The following is a 21,674-nucleotide window of genomic DNA, read 5'->3' on the forward strand; positions in this document are numbered from 1 at the left end:
GCAGATAAAAACTGTTTTGGTAATAAATCTTTTGAAAAAAAATGAAATTATTGGTTATAATAAAATTTATCTTTTGGTGTATTACAAGATAATTTTAGGCAAAGTAACATTGGCAAATTGTAAAGTGTCTGTAAATTGATTGACATTTATTAGTGTTAGGTATGCATTTAATATCACCATTTAATTTTGATGTATGGAATACCACAGGAATTGTGGGGTTTTTATGTAACTATTCTCAGTTGTAAATTGTGTGCAGTATGGGCTGCACCTTTATATTTCCCTATAATATGACCATTATCTCCACATATATCACTTTTTTGTTGTTGTTCACAAATAATAAAATGTATTGTTTTTCCTCGTTAATTGTGTCAGATGTTGCATTTTTTATTATAGCGTGTATCTTAGACTTTGAATCATTGCACAACCACGTTCTTCTCGGAATTTTTACCACGACAATATTTTTGCTTTAAGTTCTTCACCATCATTTTGTGTAGCTAAATAGAGGTCAATTTGCTAATTTTTCTTTTTATTTTATTTCACTATTATTTATCTTAACATTTAAAATGTAAAAATCTGTATTTATTATAAGCTTGACGTTTTGCTATTCGTGCAATTCTGAAACTTTAGTATATGCTCCCTCCTTTTGTGATCGTTAAGTTTTCTGAAACTTTAAAGCAAAAGCCTAACTCTTCTGTAAGTAATGCTGCAAGTCTGTTTTCCACACAGTCAATCAATATTTTTGCTAAAACATAATGTGAATTTACATCATCAGGTCACAGGTTATATTTTGATATCAATAGCAAGTCCACAGGATGTGTCTTGTATAATGTTGAAACGAATAATGGGCATAAAGCAATATTCTCAGCCATAAACATTAACCGATATATAACTATCTTTTTGTACAAATTTAGTGATATCTACCAATAATACTGGGACAATTATGTTATTAAAATTTAATTTATTACTATGTTTCTGGTGCTTAGCTTCTCTTTGCAACCTGATGCTGAAACACATCACCATTACCATGAAATGAATGCCTCCTCTAGCAGATAGCCTCATTCCTAAATGGACTATGACATAACCCAGAAACAATAAACCATACTACGCCCATGTGGGCTATAAATTACTAAATGGACATTGTGTCGGTCAGCATGCGCCGATTTCTTGGTTGAAAAGAAATCACAACTTAATTACACGAATTAATTAATGGACTTTACGTCTTTTTCGAACTACATTACATGCTAACTAGCAATTCATTGGCATAACATTTCCATACATAGTAAAATCTATTCATAGCCTACATGATACATATAATGTAAGATAGATAAATCCATAGAATTGTCACACTTAGTATCATGCGTAATGCATGTTACTCCTCGACTACATAATTCCTATTATATATAACGAGTAAATTCGAACGATTATCTCAAAATTCATATAAAGGCAAACTTGTGTGACAATTTTTTGAATACATGAGTCATCTAAATTTAAAACAAAGGTATGCAAACAGTTAATTTCCGAACTCAAGGAAACTGATATATGAATTGAAAAGAAATACATGCAGCAAATAATGACATATTGTATACGCGTGAGACAAATATTGTACTTTTCGAGACTAACTTTTTTTTCTATGACGCCGAATATCTCTTTCCGTGCCCCTCAACTTCCAGACATCCGTCCCTTTGACAATGTATAACGGGAGAACACTTTCTCCATCTCCGGAGTCAAAAACCTCCCCTTCCGCAGAAAAAATTAGACTTAGTAATTTCGCGAGGGAAATTACTTAAAACATTGAATTCACCTGGGAAACACACATCCCTCATTTAGCGTAGCCAATCAGGATTACCTTGATGTAACCGACAAAAATTTAACACGCCCGTCGAAGTTAGAATACTTCTCTCTATTCCGCCTTTATTAACACCCATTTCCGGAAGAACTCATTTTATGAAACTTATTTCCATATTGCACAAGTTGTCTCTGGATTTTCTCTATTTTATCGTTTTCCGCTCTTTGACCCCAAGTTAACATATCTCTCTGACCGCTGTCCAAAGGGATTCGAATTAAAAATCAGTCATGCCACCAAATAGAAAGGTTAAGCCAACGCAGGCTAGCGATTTATTGCGGGTTTATACCATACATCAAAGGTAATTGTTACATGTCGCGCTGATCGCGACAAGATTGACTTTAGTTATTGTGCAGTAATATTTTTCTTCAAAATTCAGTCTGTTGCAATCTTCATCTATGAGCTGTTGTTGAATTTTTTTCTATATGATCGTTGGAATGTTCTGATGATAATTTTGGTGTAATATTTATCTTAATTATTTCAACTGTGTTTAAAAATTTAAAAATTTACATGTCTATTATATAATTTCGCATCAATTTCTTTTATATCTCAATACCGGTCATTGTTTCTATGTTCTCATAATATATTGTTTTACACGGTTTTCTGATATTTGAACGGATTCAGCTTCACGATTTATTAATTGCATTTTTATGCTATCAGAAAATGCATCTACATCAGTTTCCATTTTACGATTTTAGCTTTTAGTTTAATAATTTTGATTTTTAGTGTTTCTTTTGATATCACAATAATATTATTAAATACGAATATAAAACACTCTGAGGAGAAAAAAAAAACTACTTCATCTATACTATTAATTACATGCAAAAATATTTCTATTAATTGAAAACATCTGACCAATTGTATGGGACAATGGAAATTTTATTAAATACTAGATTTAATAGTTTGCATCATACATGTATTATTTAGTTATTATGTTTCTTCTTTCATTTCCCACATACATCGTCTATAAAAATATGAAAATATCATTTAGTCTGTATCTGTATACAAAAGGATTATTTTTCATCGTATTTTGGCTTAAGAATGTAATAATAAAATTTATACGTAAAATGTTACTGATAAGCATACCAACCGACATTAACAAAACAAATATACTCCTGTGAAAATAACCTTCTTTATATAGTTTTATATTTTGATAAATCTGATGGAATTTAACATGTAGTGGACTAAAGACAAATTCCATCAGAAAGATTTTCAAACTATTAAATTCAAAGTTTTTCAATTTGAAAACCTCGTATTTATTAACAATCTTCATTACATGGATTGAATGCAATAGTGTTAATTTACTCAGCATAAACTTTTTTACTGTCCATTTTTATACAGTATGCGATATATATATATATATATATATATATATATATATATATATATATATATATATATATATATATATATATATATATATATATATATTCTGAAATATCAAGTGAAAAATTACAAGAATTGATAGTATTATGACTTAAATCCCAAACAGTTCTAAAAGTTCTATCTCAAATCCAATAGCGCAGAGTATTCCGAATGAGTTCCAGTCTTGCTATGACTTAATTCCAATCTTGAATGTGCTGATGTGCCAGTTGCCAGAAATAGTGCTGATTTGCTACCGTTTTTGATATATCACAATGACATAATCCTAAATTTAATTTCTCTGAAAGAGAAAGTATTATTGACAACATTGTAATTCCAGTGAGTAATTTAAATTAAATCTGATCAGAGCTGAAGTTAAAGATAGGAATGAGTAATTCTGATGTAAGCAATATTAATATAGAAATCTAAGTCACAGTAAGAGGATAAGGAGTATGGTGCTCGTATTGGAAATTTCCATCAAGTTGCCAATATAATATCAGTGTATCCCCTACGAGTGCAAGACTGAGAGTCAAAACTCTCCTTAGTGTCAAAACTGGGGGTCAGACTGAGTAAAAAATAAAAAACAACTTTGGTATCAGACCTGGGGGTCAAATTAAAAACTGGGGGGTCTCTGAAGCACAAAGAAGGGTAAAGGCAAACACTAATATGATTCGTTTCGGGAATCTTCTAAGATCAGAATAAAGGTTGTATCTAGAATTCAAAAACAAGTAAACCTGTTTACCATACATGACCTGTAGGTCCAAGTTCATACTTATATATATATATATATATATATATATATATATATATATATATATATATATATATATATATATATATATATATATATATATATATATATATATATATAGATCAAGGTCAGTGAGTCACGTTGGTCAATAATGTCCAGAGTTGACCGTGTCCTACTAGTTTCTTTACAAAGGACTATTAAGCAAGCAGCGAGCGTATAATGCCCCGTTAGCGAACATATAATTTGCCATTTGCGGTACTCTTCTCGGTTAAATAGATCAAAATTAAGACTTCAGCACTTGATATATCAATTCAGAACTAACTGGGAAAACAATTTCACTTCTTTTAGTATGCCTTCCAGCTAGAATATAATTAAGGAGGATATATAAACAAAATTTAACCGAAAACGTATTGAAAAGACTTAAAAGATAATTACAATGATTCTGTATTTTACGTAGGCGAGGTTTAAAGTTTGTTTTGAATTTTGGAAGACATTGAACCATATCTGAAGAAGATCATGCGCAGAAGAGTATGGATATGCTGTATATATGAAGGCCCGGATATACTTAACAATTCGACGTATGAAGAGACCCTACTAGAAAAGAGAGTAATTTGATCATACAAATTAATACCATTGATCATAGAGTCTCTAAATTTATTAGAGAGAGTTTAAATGGATTTTTTTAAGTGTCTATTTGCAATTTAGTTACCAAATTAGATAGAAAATAAGCACACGTAAAATATGGATATCTGACATGCTTGAATATTTGACACTGCACATAGATGGGTATCAATCGCTCATTGGAAGCTTATACATATACTTAGCTGAATGGGTTAAGAGCAAAACATGATTATTATTGTAAATAAAGACTAAGGATTTTTTTTCTATGTCAAGGAATCAATTTTTAAACGCGCTCTAAAAGGAGTGTCCATCAACACACAGATGATGGTATTAATGATGTCAGGTACAACAGAAAGCAAACAGACAAATGACTTGGGTATGAAGTCAATATATTTGTAAATGTGCTCGAAATATTGTAAAGGTCAGAAACCGTCATGGAGAGAAACTATTTAAAATCTTTCGGCGCAACTGAAACACCGAGAACAATGTTGACATGCTATTAATGCTCTAGTTTGATAGAACTAATGACTACAAAGATGAAAGGTACCATTAGGTTGGATTAAAAGATTCTTCAAAACAGGTGGCATCACAGATAAACAAACATAAAAATTCCAGGACTACATGTATACAAAAATATCTGGATTATCATAACACAAGGACTATGCCATAATATAGATAACTTTGTAGATTTAATATCTGTATAAGACGAAGTTATTAAAATAAAAACTATCAACACAATTGAAAACTAATGTTATTTATTATGATTTTGACAGTGTCACAATAAAACAAGCATTTTTAAAATGTTGTGCTAGAATGAAGAATCCAGGGCAATAATAACAGCTACATAGCTAGAATGAAGCATCCAGGGCAATAATAACAGCTACATAGCTAGAATGAAGCATCCAGGGCAATAATAACAGCTACATTGCTAGAATGAAGCATTAAGGGCAATAATAACAGCTACATAGCTAGAATGAAGCATCCAGGGCAATAATAACAGCTACATACATTTCATCAGGTTCTATTTGTAAGTTTAATAAATCCTCAAGAAATACAGGCTAATATTTACGGAGGGAACAGTTTATATTCAATTATTTTACTATTCATTTGGAAAAATGGCAAAACTAGTATGCAAGGAATTAAGACATAAATGTGCAAATCCATGCTGTTCACTGTGGAAGTTAAAGGAAAATCACGTTCTCTTTCATTAAATATATGTTACATCAGTAAGAAAGAAATCGTGCCCAAAACAATCGTGTACCAAAAGGTACAATATCAGAACGTACGTTATTACGATCACTTAACCAACAATATCGAGGTCCAGCACGTGTCAAATATAATTTGAATTTTAAATATCCAAAATATATACCATTGTTCTTTCATAACTTATTCGGATATGGCATTAGTCTGTTGACTTTAGCATTGATTCAGATTATTAAATCTAATTCAGAACGATAAATATATTTTTTTTTTTATATTAACGAGTTCATAGTTGATAGGTCTACGAAACCAGAAACAAAAACAAGAGCTTTAAAGGTAGTTTGGTTTTGTAGAGAGCTTTTAGACTCGTTGATCAATCTGTAGAAACGCTGACTAAAATTGCAGTAATGAAAAATCAGAGACATTGAAACACTTTATAAATATGCAAACTAAATATTTGAGGAGAGTCAAGTGCATGAATAGCTATGAATGGTCTAATGCAATAGCTATGAATGGTCTAATGAAATAGCTATAAATGGTCTAATGAAATAGCCATGGATGGTCCAATACAATAGCTACGAATGGTTTAATGCAATAGCTATGAATAGTCTAATGCATTAATGGTCTAATACAATAATTACGAATGCTCTAATGCAATAGCTATGAATAGTCTAATGCAATAGCTATGAATGGTTTAATGCAATACCTAGTATACGAAACGAATACAAGATCTCTGACTGCTACACGAAGATATTTATGAGGAGTGCACGAATGTATGTATGAAAAAATGTCAACAAGACCTTCTTAACTATTATATCTTAATAGCATGATTCCTCAATGATACGCCAGGCCGATCCTTAATATTATACAGACCGAGATGGACAATGTCTGATGGTCAGTACGAAAGGTCAAGCTCATTCATTGTATCCCTAGTTACTGAAAACGCACGTGGTGGGTCATAAGCGAATACATGCCTGTAAATCATTTTAGATCGCCAGTTTACAAACAGATTGGATGTTTAGAAGTGTGTGTGTGTGTGTGTGTGTGTGTGTGTGTGTGTGTGTGTGTGTGTGTGATTTGGATATTTAACGTAGCTTTAACAATTTTTCAGTCGTATCGCTACGATGTCTGCAGTGTGGCAGTTTATAGTGATGTCTAGCACTGGGGCATCATGCCGCAGACATGTAGCATGATGTCCCACCCAGTCACCTTATCCTGACACCAGGTCGAACAGTCCTAACACTAACTTCTTAATGCTTTAGCCAAGCAAGGCAGCTGTTAGTACCATTTTTATAAGCCTTTGGTATGAGTCGGCAGGGTATCGAACCCACGACCTCCCGCATCCGAGGCGGACGCTCTAACCACTAGGCCACCGGATGGATTCGGATGAGAAAATGTGCTACAAATACCAGGTAACTATGATACTGACTGCGTTTTCGGATGGGATTTTGATATTCAGTTACACAGGCATGACCATTTCAAGCACTACAGTGATCTTCAGGCAAACCAGTTCGAGACGATAAGTGGTTGTCTTTCTAACAAAAAAGAAAGTTGAATGATTACAAGGTTCCAAAACTAACATTATGCAAACTAGATGAAGAAATAAGAGAAGTGTGTCTTTCACAATAGAAACGTAGATTTTTACATACACGTAGGTTTAAAACTGAAACAGTGCATGGGGTTATCTTGTTTGAACATAAACCGTACCTTAAATCTACTTTGAACATAATACAAATTTGAGGGGAAAATCAACCAGTGATTCCTTGGAAGTCTTTTGTAAAATATCGACCACTAAAACTTCTTTGGTTAAATTAGTTGTTTTCCTTTGCAGATCATCAAGACTGCCAAAATCGTCAATCTGTGTTCACTAGCTTATGCAAAATATTTGTACAAGAGAAATTCAAGCAGCCAAGAGTTGTTATGATCTCCCCGTAGTCTCTGGAGAACACGCTCCTCGCTTAAACTTATTTCTGTACAATTTGTTTCATTTGTTGTAATGATGCTTGATTGCAAGATAACTTTACAAAATTCCTTCCTCCTTTCATTTTTTCCTTACTTCACAAAGAACTTTTCCATTTTATCATTTTCATGTCAGCAGTTTCGGTTTTCTGTGTTTTTTATTCCACTTTATATCTGTTTGAACCTGTTGTGCCTATTTGCATTGAAATTAACCAATTCACGGATGATTTCATTATCACTTATTCCTCATGGATGAGTTCATTAAGATTTCTTAAATGCTATTCCTTGTCAGTCATTTAAAATGAAATTAAAATAGGTAGAGAATATTTTTGTGTTTGATAAGATGTATGCGTGTTTTTTCAGCAAGCCAACGGGACATGCCTCTACAACAGAAACTGTTATTTTGAGCAATTCACAAAGTTTATTCCGTCCTTTCAAATGATTTGAAATTTATGTCCAATATTGGTATTCCTATCGTTGAATTTTAAACAGCTTCTTCACATACCAATTAAGCAAGTATGTGCTATTTTAAATGTGACAGTGACCTCGATAATTTATATTTATGTTCCAGTCGAATAATATGGGATTCACCAGGTAAGGTTTGTGAGATCTACAAGTTTACTTTAATTTGTTACGTCATATAGGTAATATGTCCCTTCGTACTCTACCGTGTAAGCATCCTGCTATCAGGGCTGATGTTGCCAATTTAATGTTATCGTCATTAAATTTACTCTGCGAATCAGAACCTTCTTAAAAACATTTCAGAGCTGGGGTTTTCAGTTCATTAAATGTTTGAAATCTGGAAATTTGCATTTTTATTTTGTACATTTTTTTTTCGCAACTAGCTATGATCACGTGGTGGTTGTGGTTATTGTTATCTAGCTGATGATCGACCACAATGTTATTACCCGGATGGAATTTATAATGAAATTAAATGTGAAATTGATGGATGGAATAAACAGAAATCTGTGCAGAGATATAGAATAGAAGAAAAAAAAACACGAGTCCACGTATGCAGAATATAAAAATGTAATCAATTACATAAACAAATGAAATGAAACATGAAGTTTGAATGATATACTTTCTCTTAGAAATAAAATTATCAAATTTATATTTGAAAATTGCAATTAGTCGTTCTTTATACCGATATGAAAACGTTCATCACGAAATCGAATGCACGATCGTACTCAATTGTCCTACTGGAATGCAGAACCTTGTTGCTTGCCGGTAATTCCAAATTCGACGTTGGTAACAGGTTAGAGTTGGCTTATTCCTTTTCCTCTTCTCTCTGTCCAGCCTCATTCTGGGTCCTCGACCGTAATTTTGTTGTGTCCTCCCTTTGCCCACTCTGTGGGTGTTTCCATGTGGTATTTCCCTTTCTAAAATAAGTAAATAAGCAACCTAAATTTTTGTCTGTTATGTCAGATATTGTCTTATCGTAATTCAACATAAACTAAGACTTACACGGGTCAATTCGCAGCCTGATAGCTGATACACAATCCCTAGTACAGAAGATTAATGTATCCCCCTAATGGCTATTCAGTATCCCTAACATAGCTATGACATAATCTAGACCTCTTAATAAACAAGTCATATTCCCTACTGTGGGTATAAATCACAAACTGAATTAAACCTCAACCGGCAGGCGCTCTTAATGCTAATACCATCGACTCTTGGTTAGAATTATACAAATGAATCAACGAAATTCACTTCATGTCTAAACTAAAATACTTGCTAACTAACAATTCATTGGCATAACATTTCCAGACATAGTAATATAAATTCCTAGCCTACATGATTCGCATTATATATCTTGGAATAAATTCAAAATTTATCTCAAGATTCTTTTCAACAAAAAAATGTATGAAATTTTGAGAATACATGAGTCATGTAACTTTCAAAACAAATGAATGCAAACAATTATCTTCCGAACTGTTGAAAGGAAAATTGATCGATGAATTTAAAACAAATAAATTCAGAACGAATAATTACCGACTCTTATCACGAAAATTACATGAGACTGAAAAAAATTACCTTGTGATTTTCGAGATTCGCTTGCTTCTGAGTAGCAGAATCTCTCTGCATCTTTAACTTCCGTGTCTTTCAAACTTCCAGACATCTTTGTACAATTTATAACGCAGAATACCTTCTACTCCTCCGGAGCCAAGACCATCCCATTTCGCAGAAAACCTTGGACTGACTGGTTTTTCTAAGGAGAATACTTAAAACGTTTAATTTTGTCTGGTAAAACGCACTCCATATTTTATCTAACCGCCGAAAGTTAACACACGCCTATCGATTTTTAAAATAAGTCTCTATATTCCGCTATTATTAAATAAACGGATTCCTGGAAAATTACATTTTATTACACCTATTTCATATGGTGCAAAATTGTCTCTGGCTCGTCTCAACTGTCATTTTTCCGCTACTTAAACCTAAATTCACATTGCCTCGTCCATTTGTCTGACGGATATAAAAACTGGATTATAATTAAAAATCAATCAAGCCCCACGCCGTGGATGTTAAAATCATTGTAGTCTAGCGATTTAAGATGATACCTAGTCCAATAGTCAGTTTAATGTGTTTCGTGTCACACTGACCACCGCAAAATGTGTTTAGAGAACATCTACAAAATTCACACTGTTACAAGCACAATTGTTCCCGTCCAGTTTAAAAACAAATGCGCTTGATGTATACCTACTGATATTGTTGCTTTTTTATTATTAAACTCGTGAAATATTTCTTTGAATTCATTTATTTGAAATCAGTAAATTTTATCAAATTTATATCAGTATTTATGATGTTTAATACAAATGGAAATTAGTATTCTCTGCACAATATCCGTGCCTTAAGGCATTTAATTTTTGTTTTTTGTCGTCCCTATACAAATGATTTGGTGTAAAATATTACAACCTGACAGAACGTCTGGAATTTTTTGCTTTACTGTTTTCATATACCATCAGGAGTGTTTTGGTGAGAGAAGAAAATGTTTGACTACGATAGCATTGGTAAAATGCTTGCTTCAGTTTCACCTGAATGAGTGCATTTGCATACATTCGTACAGCCATTGGTTCACATTGTTGCTGATATTTTGTAAGCATTATTTCATAACTAACCTTTTGTACATTAAAATGATCAAAACGTACAATTTTAAGAGGATAATATTGGATTTTTAGATCTTTCTTAATTTAATCATAATGTCCTATTGATTACTCCTTACAAACTGCACAGACCCAGATCTGCTGCCACATTATGCGATGGCAGATCTGGGTCTGTGCAGTTTGCATTTGGACTCCTCTTATAAACGAGTATTCACGGTACGTCAGTGTTCCAGTCATCAAGAAGACAAACTTTGATTTTAGATTCCAGAGCATGGTAATTTCTTTACCGTGGTGTCAACTCTTGTGAACAACAGCGAAGTTCGTTTCTAACAATTTTGTCGGAGTAACGAATCTGTCATTGTAATGATATTCCCTTAAATTCAGAATTCTTGTTCTTATATTTGTCAAACCCGCGTGTACACATGAAATGATCGAGGCAGAAATGTAAGTCTGTACTTCATATATAATGTTATGATAATTATTTCCAAAATTTCGTGCCAGTTTTCGTACATGTAAATCTCGTTTATGCATAAAGTGTTAAAATGTCGTCGGAGTCGGAAGTTGATATTCCGATATAAAGCTCAGACTCACTATTGAACACATTGGCTTCGATTCATTTTTTGTCGGAACCCGAATTTTCTGTTATAATTAGTGTCATTGTCACTAGAGGTGACTGTTAATTACAAATGCATTATCCGACCAGGTGTGAATTTGTATCTTTACACAAATAGTAGGCACCCCGTCCACTCCCGTTAGTTTATCTGAATGCTACACCGCGTACAGCATGCTTGCATGTGATTTTCTTTTTGAGGATACGATAACGGTTCTACACCAGTAATGTTTGTCTTCTAATTCATGTGGACATAAAGGATTATTGATGGGAGCTCTCGCTTTTAAGTGACGTTATGGTGTAAACATACAACTGAATAAGAACTTGGCCACGACCCAGGCGTCAGAAATTCTATACGATCACACCGTGTTGAATGACTTGTGCTGTCCTACTTTCAATAAGTGGGAGTTTCTTGTGTGTTTATTTCAATCAAGATCGGTACCTTATTCTTTGTTTCTTAATTCTAGCTTGAATTGTTGAATTGTGTTTTCACTGTATTGGACTTGTATACTGTCTCTAACTAGAGCGGAGCAACTATGTCACGGCTTTGTCTTCGCGTTCGAGTTTTGTAACAAATAGAGTATTGTTGTCAGCATAATGCACGAAGATTACAGGCCGTCCTACAGCATTATTGTATGTTTTATTGACAATGTATTTTGTCCGGAGCTAATCGCACCAAAGTACCTCTTCATTCTTTGAAACGAAGATATGTGATTTAATCGGAGTTAAGTTTTGTTACCCAAGGTTAAATGCTTCATGGTGCTTAAGTGTAAATGCGTATATAAATCTTCCTTGAAAAAAACTTCGGAAACTTCGCTATGCATGGTTCATGTCGCAGTGACGCGGGTATAACATATACGTCAAGTTTAATGTGAGAGATACTTCTGTAATTCACACTTGGAGTAAGTAGAACAAAAAATATAAAACTGGTGAACTAAAATTTAGCAGTACATTTACAACGAAAGGATGAAAGAGTGGAGAAGATATGTGTGTTAAATGCCCGAATCCACTTTGATGCGAACAGAAGACCGTGATGAGCACTAGGACAGGTAAGAAAATGAAGGCAACAAGAAACACGCTGTATTTTATGAACACTACATGCAGATCACACCGTGCAAACATCGATAAGTATATGTATACACACACAAATATTATTAACTTGCTTTCACTTGTGTATGGGGGTTAAGCAGCCTTGGTTGTGTGCTCATGTATGCACGTATGGTGACATTTGATGGTCTTACGGGAGAGAAAAACGAAGTACCCAGGTTATATTTGGCAACTGTAAACATTCTCTGATTGAGAAAAAATAATACTTAAATAAAGTAATACAATTCATGACTGGCATCTTATGAGGAATACCATTCACCTATTAATTTAGAAAACTCCCTATTTTGCATTTACCACTTGACATCAATGGGAGGGAGGTGTCTAAAACTCGGAGTATGGAACGTTGATAAAATTATTTCATATTCAGAGGTGGGATATATATGATAAAATGGTACCAAATGCAAGGAACATTAAATATCAGACAGATCTGTTTTAGAGGAATAAAGGAGTCAGTTTGACAGGTTGTATAATTTTGTGACTTTTTACTCGCATTCTAATTTTTCTCCAAACAAATAATAAAAGGAAATGACTGATTTGTATATTTCTTTGTAAAACTTGTTTTATGCATGTTATTTGTACGATTTTATCAAATTCATTCATCCAGTTTAGGAATTAGATCGATTTCTTTACGGTCTAATAAGGAGATCAGGAGTAGTGTACGTCATGAATCGTGCCACATGACTTCATATGATGAAACTGACAAACATTTATAAGATGAGATCGTTCTTCCAATTCTCCTCGTTTTTTTTTTTTTTTTTAAATTTATCATTCTCTAAGAGTGCTCCATATCCGTGATCCAAATAATGTGTGAGTGCTCGCCTGTTATTGACATCACTGACGTTATGTTCATGCCAATGGTTTCTTTTTCCCTCTCTTCTTTAATTTATCAAAGCTTGCCTGTGCTACGCGTACTATGAACTTTCATAATATGTTAAGCTTGGTTGAAACAATTTTAAACCGTTTTTTTGTTTATAATGTAGGAGCTTACCAAAATTATACGAGGATTCATTGAAACCTTTTCCTTCTGAAGACATTTTTTCAAGGGTCTGATTCCGTGTGTCCAATGTGGGTATGTGAGAAAGCTGCCAGTAGCTTCCCGTGCGTCGGTGGTTCTTATTGGAATTTTCCAGGGTTCTTGCACTGCCAGTTATACTGGCAGCCACATATAGTATATCATACACTGAGAAATTGTGTTAAACCACAAACATCAACATTTCGTATGTCGATCATACAAATTCTGAATAAAGCCACCTGTCATACTTTATTTTCTTACTGAATGAAAGTACAATTCAAGCGCACCTTCTCTAATTCAAAAATAAAAGTTCGCATCGATTTTATTTCATGTAATGTCTTCTACGAACAAAGATTCAAATGAAAACGTTTAATTTAATCTACGTCGTGACATCCAATGTGACCTGGAAAAAACTGTTATATTTATCAAACCAGACGCCATATTTTAACAAGTTTTCAAGCATTTGTTTGCAAGTGATTGATATTACAAAAGCCAAGTTTGATTTCCTGAGTTCTGTATACTTTGTACTCATTATAAACGAACATTTATATCAGCCCTTTTTATAACCGCAGTATTTCTATTTTTTACGAATACAAATTTAGGAATCTCCACGTGCAATTAAAGTATTATCGCTGAAAACCCCACACGTTGCATCCATTAAATAGTATCAGTTTAACAGTATTATCTAACATTTTAAACTGTAAATCAGGCGGCAATGATATTTCTAACTCATGTTACAATTTTATTAGACCAAAACGTTGCTCTCCACCTTCTTTCCAACATGACTGGTCATGTCAGAAAAAAAGGCGGAGAACAATCTGTTGGTCTACCATCGTATGAGAGCACGAAAACTCTTCACTGACAGGCTGGACATTACTTACCGAGTTTTACCCGGCAAGGACAGATGTTTTCCGCTATTATATTTGCGTCAGAAAACGTTGAATTTACCCTAAGAAATATGGACATAAAAGACAACAAAACAAAAAAAAAAATAATAAATAAAATAAACGTATTGCTATTCCTCTGGTAAATGATGGTCAAAGCAAACTGGCTTGCGTTCCCTTCAGGACCGACGCTGATAATGATCATGTTCTATACAATTGTACCTGAACACACACTTACCCAAATACTTGAGACAACCATCCAGGACGATGAAACAGACACTCCCTCATTCAATCAAGCGACGGTTAGTTGTTATAAACAGGCATTATTCGTCATTTACCATCGAGTAGTGGAAAAGATTACGTCAGAATATGTTTGTTTTCGCTGATCTCAATGGTTTCTTCAGATTAGCAGTTATTGCAGTTAATCACTTTGTATCCTTGAAAACAATGCTCTTCTTCAAGTTTTCTCATCTCTAACAATAGCATATAGCAATATCACGCTTCCACTCATTATTTTGCTTTAACATTGTTCTTCGTTGATTGACATGGACGGAGTTACATTCATTTGCACATACTCATTGAAAGAGGGTAGTTCAGTATCTGTTTTTATAAGGTTAAATTATTCTCGAGCCTTCAAAGTGGACAATAGAGCCAGAATTTATCCTGGTATCGAAATCATGAAACTCCAAAGCTCGAGTTTGTGCATGAGATTTTGTGTCAGCAAAATAAAAAATGGACTCTACTTTAGTAAAGCCACTTTTGATTGAAGGAGAGTGAAAACTCAAACTCATGATCGAGCTCATAGTTTTATCATATTTAGGTCTGATGTCCATGACGTAAAGCGACTGAAACTACATGACTCTCCATGACTGGGACACCTGTTCATCACAGGTTAACCTCCAGCAGCTACCAGTAATGTTCATGTACAATTAGATCCAATGGAAAAATCGAAATTAGGTTCGTCGCTCAAAAGATGCAACAATAATGCCCGCCTCAGTTGCAGATTCTGTCATGCTTGTTAGCTCACAACACTGGGAGTCCGCAGTACCTGTTAGTAGGGTTTCAATATCTGTCAGATGGTCATTGACTCTTTTGAAGAGTCTTTTATGCCTGTCGGTCGCATTGTGACTCTGTTGCAGTGTCCGCACTATTGACAATCTCTCACTGTATCTCTAGTGCTGAACCCGCGGTACCTTGCAGTCGGTCACCCTGTCTTTATTGCACAATTTGGAATACCTGCCAGACAGTCACTGTTTCTGTTGCATTGACAGCGGTGCCTGTCAATCGGTCACTATACCTCTGTTGCAGTGTGCAATGCATGCCAGTCGTCATTGTGCCTCCGTTTCAGAGTCAGGAATGGTTATATTTCCTACCAATCATTCGCCGTGCCTATGTTGCAAATTCGCAGTGCCTGACACTTGTTAATGTGCATCAGTTGCAGAGTCTGCATTGACAGACACACGGTCACTGTTCATCTGTTGCACAGAGTTCTAAATGCCTCTCAGTAGGTCACTGTGCCTATGTTTTAGTCTGCAGTTCGTGCCAATCTTCAATGTGCCTATGTTGCAGAGTGCTCAATGCCTGTCAGTAGTCCCTGTGATTCAGCTGCAACTTTCGCAACGAATCATCTCTCTCTCTCTCTCTCTCATAAATTGTCCGCACTAACAGTTGGCCGGCCACTCTGGGTCCATTATTCTGTTTACACATATATTTCGTTCCATTTTGGTAGTTGTGATTCAAATTTATATTTAAAATTAGATCTAATGGAGTTTGTTTTGTTTTTTAAAATCATTTCAAAAGAAATGAAGCAGAAAGTGTTTTGAAAATATACCGTATATGTATATGTCATTATCAAATATCAATTAAATACAGTTTGCGGACTTGGCTCAAATTCGGAGTAATTGTTAATGTAGACAAGTGATATTTTAAATTTGTTGCAATCGAATGAAGATCGATTTTCTCTGTTAAGTGGAAAAGAAGAAGGAGCTCATTAATGTGTGCATAATTGGCAATTTTCATTTACCTGGGTAATAAAGTGAAGTGTATATTGTACTTGTATGTTTGTCTGGGTAATAAAGTGAAATGTAAACTGTACTTTTACATTTGCCTAGGTAATATTGACATGTACACTGTACGTCTGCGTTTGCCTGGGTAGTAGAGTGACGTGTAAAATGAACTTCAGTGCTAGCCTGGGTAGCAGAATGAAATGTAAAATTAACTTCTACGTTTATATGGGTGTAAGAGAGTGACATGTAAACAGGGGTGCCCACAGAATTATTGGGGGTAGGGATGAAAACATCTAATGGTAAGCTATTAAGTTTTACGGATAAAGACCAAAACATGCCAGACACGTATCCCCTCTCCCACTTGCCCATATTTGCGAGCGCCCAACATAAAGCTGTACTTCTTTGTTTGCCTGGGTAGTAGAGTGACATGTAAACTGTACTTCTACGTTTGCCTTGGAAGTAGAGTGACGTGTAAACTGTACTTCTATGTTAGCCTGGGTAGTGCAATGAAATGTAAAATGGACTTCTAAGCTTGCGTGGGTAGTACAATGAAATGCAAACTGGACTTCTACGTTTGCCTGGATATAGTTTAATGAAATGAAAACTGGACTGCAAAGTTTGCCTGGGTATAGTAGAATGAAATGTAAATTGGACTTAAATGCTTGCCAGTGTAGTAGAGTGAAATGTAAACTGGACTTCAACATTTGCCTGAATATAGTAGAATGAAATGAAAATTGGACTTCTAAGTTTGCCTGGGTATAGTAGAGTGAAATGTAAACTGGACTTCTACGTTTGCCTGGGTATAGAAGAATGAAATGTAAATTGGATTTCTATGCTTGTCTGTGTAGTAGAGTGAAATGTAAACTGGACTTCTACGTTTGCCTGGATGTTGTTGTTGTTGTTGTTCTGGGGTTTAACGCCATTTTTCAGCACAAGATAGGCTTCACATGGCGGCAAGTATAAATGGTGGAGGAAGAATCCTGGAAAACCCAGGGAAGAACCACCGACCCACGAGAAGCTACTGGCAAGCTTTCCCACGTACCCACGCTAGCCGAGCCTTGGACTCGAACCCAAGCAGACAGAGGTGAGATGGCAGTGATCCGGAACGGTGAACGCTTTAGACCACTCGGCCACTCGGGGCCCCTGCCTGGATATAGTAGAATGAAATGAAAATTGGACTTCTAAGTTTGCCTGGGTATAGTAGAGTGAAATGAAAATTGGACTTCTACGTTTGCCTGGGTATAGTAGAATGAAATGTAAACTGGACTTCTATGCTTGCCTGTATAGTAGAGTGAAATGTAATCTGGACTTCTACGTTTGCCTGGATATAGTAGAATGAAATGAAAATTGGACTTCTACGCTTGCCTGGATAGTAGAGTAAAATGTAAACTGGAGTTCTATGCTTGCCTGGATATAGTAGAATGAAATGAAAACTGGACTTTTAAGTTTGCCTAGGTACAGCAGAGTGAAATATAAGCTGGACTTTTACGCTCGCCTGGGTAGTAGAGTGAAATGTAAACTGGACTTCTACGTTTGCGTGGATATAGTAATAATGAAATGTAAACTGGACTTCTAAATTTGCCTGGGTATAGTAGAATGAAATGTAAACCGTACTTATGTTTGCCGAGTATGCGGCTAGGTGAGCGCGAGTGAATTCCTTACATTTGTTTAACTGTTTGCAGTCATTACGGTTATCGAGTAGCTCGTACCAGGCCTGGATCAGGTAAAGCGTTTGGGGTGGTGGGGTGTCAAACATTTCAAAGGCCCTAACTTTCCTCGAACGGGACCAAACAAACATCTGTGGATATATTTGCCCAAAGTGTGAATAATAACCCATGAACGTGCATAAGAATAAAATTATGGTCAAATTTCAAGAGACAAGTACCTGTACATTTGTTTTTTTAATAGCCAGGAAACCACCGATCTAGCCCTGCAGACTATATACCCCAGGCGAAGTAATTAATGTTGATATTATATCTTTAAATTATATGCACTTAGATTATACATTAGTGTTTGACTATGCAGAGAGAGAGAGAGAGAGATAATAACGGAAGGAAATGTCTTATCTTCGACAGATTATCTCCAGGTTGGCATTGACCTTTAACGTATTTTACCTCCACTCGCTGAAGAAATTCTGTACCAGAAGTAACACTTCTACTATAGGTAAAACATTATCAGGATGCATTTATCCAAGCAAATAAATAAATAGTTATTAACATTATAAGCCCATCAAAAAGTTGACAATGGAGAGACGATGTATGCTTACACTGAGCTAAAATGTGAATAATAATTTTATTAGTTTTTGTTTTGTTTTTAGATACGTGTCTTACGATAAACAACTTGTACTAATATCTATTCATACTTACATACACGCACGGTTCCCGTGCGCTGAATTTGTAAAAAGTACGTCACTCCAGTATTATATTCGAATACTTTGGAGTGACGAGCTGCTGTTGCTTTCTGCATCACATAAGTGTAAGGCCTTCATGGAATGTTCTGCTTTTAATTCCAGTCTTGAAAATCTTATAATATTTAAGAGGACCTTACAAACATTTAGAAAAAATAAATAAGATCTTAGGCTAGGCATAAAAATTTACTTTAATATTTTATTTTAAATAGAAGTACACTTGTCATTGTGTCAGACGATGCCAATGATGTAAGTGAGACTTCTATCCATTTATTAGCATAACCGTACCTCAATTTTATTTATTGAAAATTATTCTTCGTATTTGAATAATTAACCATTTTCCCTTTCATTTGCCGGATTATTTTCCAAGTAGAGTCATGTGTTGTATTTAACCGTAAGTCAGCTGTTAAATTGGAAAGTACACCATCCACCCTTTTGCTTTGATAAATTGAGATAGACAAACATTACTATGTCAGGTTGCCCCAGTCCCAAACATAATTATGAGTGTAATGGCATAGAGGCCTTATTGTTTACGTATGCCATTCCCCTGATATCAATCAACGAATACATTTTTCGTATTCCTTCCTTTACTAGTATTACACAACTGTGCATCTAACCATGAACCAATACACTTCTGTCTTCTTCATCCAAGACATATCAAGCCCTGCTCCCCTCTGACTTTACTGCTCTCCCTCACCCCCACCCCCACCCCCGGTCTTAGTGGCCTCGCCTTCTCATCTCAGATCATGCCCCAGTTAGCTTCATAATTAGCTTGGGCCTGCGGCACCGTGACCACCATTAGTTTCATAGTGAAAAAATTCTACTGGTCGACTATTTCATGACATAAGCGAATTAGTAAATGCCAAGGTGTTTACCGGCGTTTATCGTCCTGAAAAAGTTCCGGGACTACTCGAACCATAGTAGAGTCGGCTCATTAACGTTCGGCCCATAACGAACTCAGTCTATCCAAAACGGCAAATAACGTACTCGGCCCATTACATCCTCGTTCTTTTGGCCTAAGAGTTATATAACAGTAACAAGGATGTAATGTTCTTTGTTCAGCGGTCATTTAATTCTTTGTAAGTTTCTTTCAACTGTCATTTATTTTGCATACAGTGGGAAAAATCATATTCCCAGATTATTTAAATTATATACTGCATAATAAACATTTTTAAAATGGCCGCTGTTAATTATTAAGTTGAAGGTAGCACGTGTCTACTCTGCTACTTGTGACTGTAAACATGCATTGACAATTGTAATCTGATTACTGTCGCACGTCCCATCCGTATACCTTATATTTTGTATCAACAGTTAATATTTTCCAGTATGCTAAGTTTAAAACGTCTCTGTACTTGTAAGGCCGCTATGTTAATTGAGTTGAAAAGGTAATATGTTTGAAAAAATAAGCACAGAGACAAAGCAAACATTTCAAATTCTAATGTTTATTTTTTTTAGTATAAAATTTTGGATTTTTGCCTGTCTTTGTCTTATCTTATTCCTTCTCTCAATTCTAACCGCAGTTAAATATTTAATTTGTATAAATTTATTCTCAACAGTACATATTCAATGTCCTCTTCTCGTGACTCAATCTGGTACCTGTAAAAGTCCTTAGGATAAACAGTTTTCGTCTGAACGTTTCTGATGACATTGAACGAAATTTAGGTACAAAAAATGATTGTAAAATGCCTGTTTTACAAACTGTTTTACCACGAATTTCGGGAATCACAAGCAAGTGCGTGCTGTTTTGCAATTACTACTCTTCAACACTCAACACCATCGTTAAGACCCATGGATATATATATATATATATATATATATATATATATATATATATATATATATATATATATATATATATATATATTCATCAAGCTATGGTTGACTTTTCAGCGCTGAAGTTACCGGCTCCGAAACGTGAAGATTTTTCCGAATGTTGCTGCCGGACAAAGTTACGCTCACCTACAACTTTCTGTACTTAACGGAGAGATATGCGATTCTGAAACACATTCCTTCATCAAGTTTAGAACAGTGGTAAATGCAAACGTAATTTTTTACTTACCATTCATTACAATTAACGGACACAGCCTGGTTAGACTCGGAGAAGGTCCATAGGTCCATTATCAACTTATCCAGGCCTTTGATGAAACATACAATCGCCTCAAACGTAGAAAGAAATAGTGTCCTCATTCCCACATTGAATTAAGTCAGAAGTTACATGTTTACACGTATTTTCTACCAATACATGTTTACACGTGTTTTCTACCATTACATGTCTACACGTGTTTTCTACCTTTACACGTGTTTTCTACCATTACATGTCTACACGTGTTTTCTACCTTTACACGTGTTTTCTACCATTACATGTCTACACGTGTTTTCTACCTTTACACGTGTTTTCTACCATTACATGTCTACACGTATTTTCTACCTTTACACGTGTTTTCTACCATTACATGTTTACACGTGTTTTCTACCAATACATGTTTACACGTGTTTTCTACCTTTACACGTGTTTGCTACCTTTACACGTGTTTTCTACCATTACATGTTTACACGTATTTTCTACCAATACATGTTTGTGTCCTCATTCACACATTGAATTAAGTCAGAAGTTACATGTTTACACGTATTTTCTACCAATACATGTTTACACGTGTTTTCTACCTTTACATGTCTACACGTGTTTTCTACCTTTACACGTGTTTTCTACAATTACATGTCTACACGTGTTTTCTACCTTTACACGTGTTTTCTACAATTACATGTCTACACGTGTTTTCTACCTTTACACGTGTTTTCTACAATTACATG

The 21,674-nt window shown here is 34.8% G+C and overlaps 2 protein-coding genes across 8 annotated transcripts in view; one reads left to right on the forward strand and one right to left on the reverse strand.

Annotated features, from left to right (window-relative positions):
• Positions 1-21,674, forward strand: part of LOC149806550 (putative 3',5'-cyclic phosphodiesterase pde-5) — a 256,230-nt gene that overhangs the window by 43,300 nt on the left and 191,256 nt on the right. The window contains exon 1 of one of the 7 annotated variants that reach the window (XM_089954360.1): positions 11,646-12,496. The exons of the other annotated variants lie outside the window; for them this stretch is intronic. Coding sequence (XP_089810486.1) covers positions 12,481-12,496 — 16 coding nt within the window. The 5' untranslated portion in view covers positions 11,646-12,480. Of the gene's footprint in view, positions 1-11,645; positions 12,497-21,674 lie in introns of those variants that run through there. 7 annotated transcript variants of the gene reach the window in all.
• Positions 8,763-14,728, reverse strand: LOC149806551 (uncharacterized). Its single transcript, XM_089954374.1, has 3 exons — positions 14,689-14,728; positions 9,771-9,945; positions 8,763-9,115 (listed from the first exon to the last, which is right to left on the reverse strand). The coding sequence occupies exons 2-3, from the start codon at positions 9,853-9,855 to the stop codon at positions 8,898-8,900; spliced, it is 303 nt and encodes a 100-aa protein (XP_089810500.1). The 5' UTR covers positions 9,856-9,945; positions 14,689-14,728; the 3' UTR covers positions 8,763-8,897.

Source organism: Sinohyriopsis cumingii, chromosome 1 (genome assembly GCF_028554795.1).
Source record: "Sinohyriopsis cumingii isolate HCF-2022 chromosome 1, ASM2855479v2, whole genome shotgun sequence".
NCBI lineage: Eukaryota > Metazoa > Mollusca > Bivalvia > Unionida > Unionidae > Sinohyriopsis > Sinohyriopsis cumingii.

Bases quoted from the DNA above. Each gene is read 5' to 3' on its own strand.
- LOC149806551 (XM_089954374.1), bottom strand. From the start codon at position 9,855: ATGTCTGGAAGTTTGAAAGACACGGAAGTTAAAGATGCAGAGAGATTC. The intron at 9,116-9,770 runs GTAATTTTTTTC...TACTTATTTTAG, and splicing joins CGAATCTCGAAAATCACAAG to AAAGGGAAATACCACATGGA.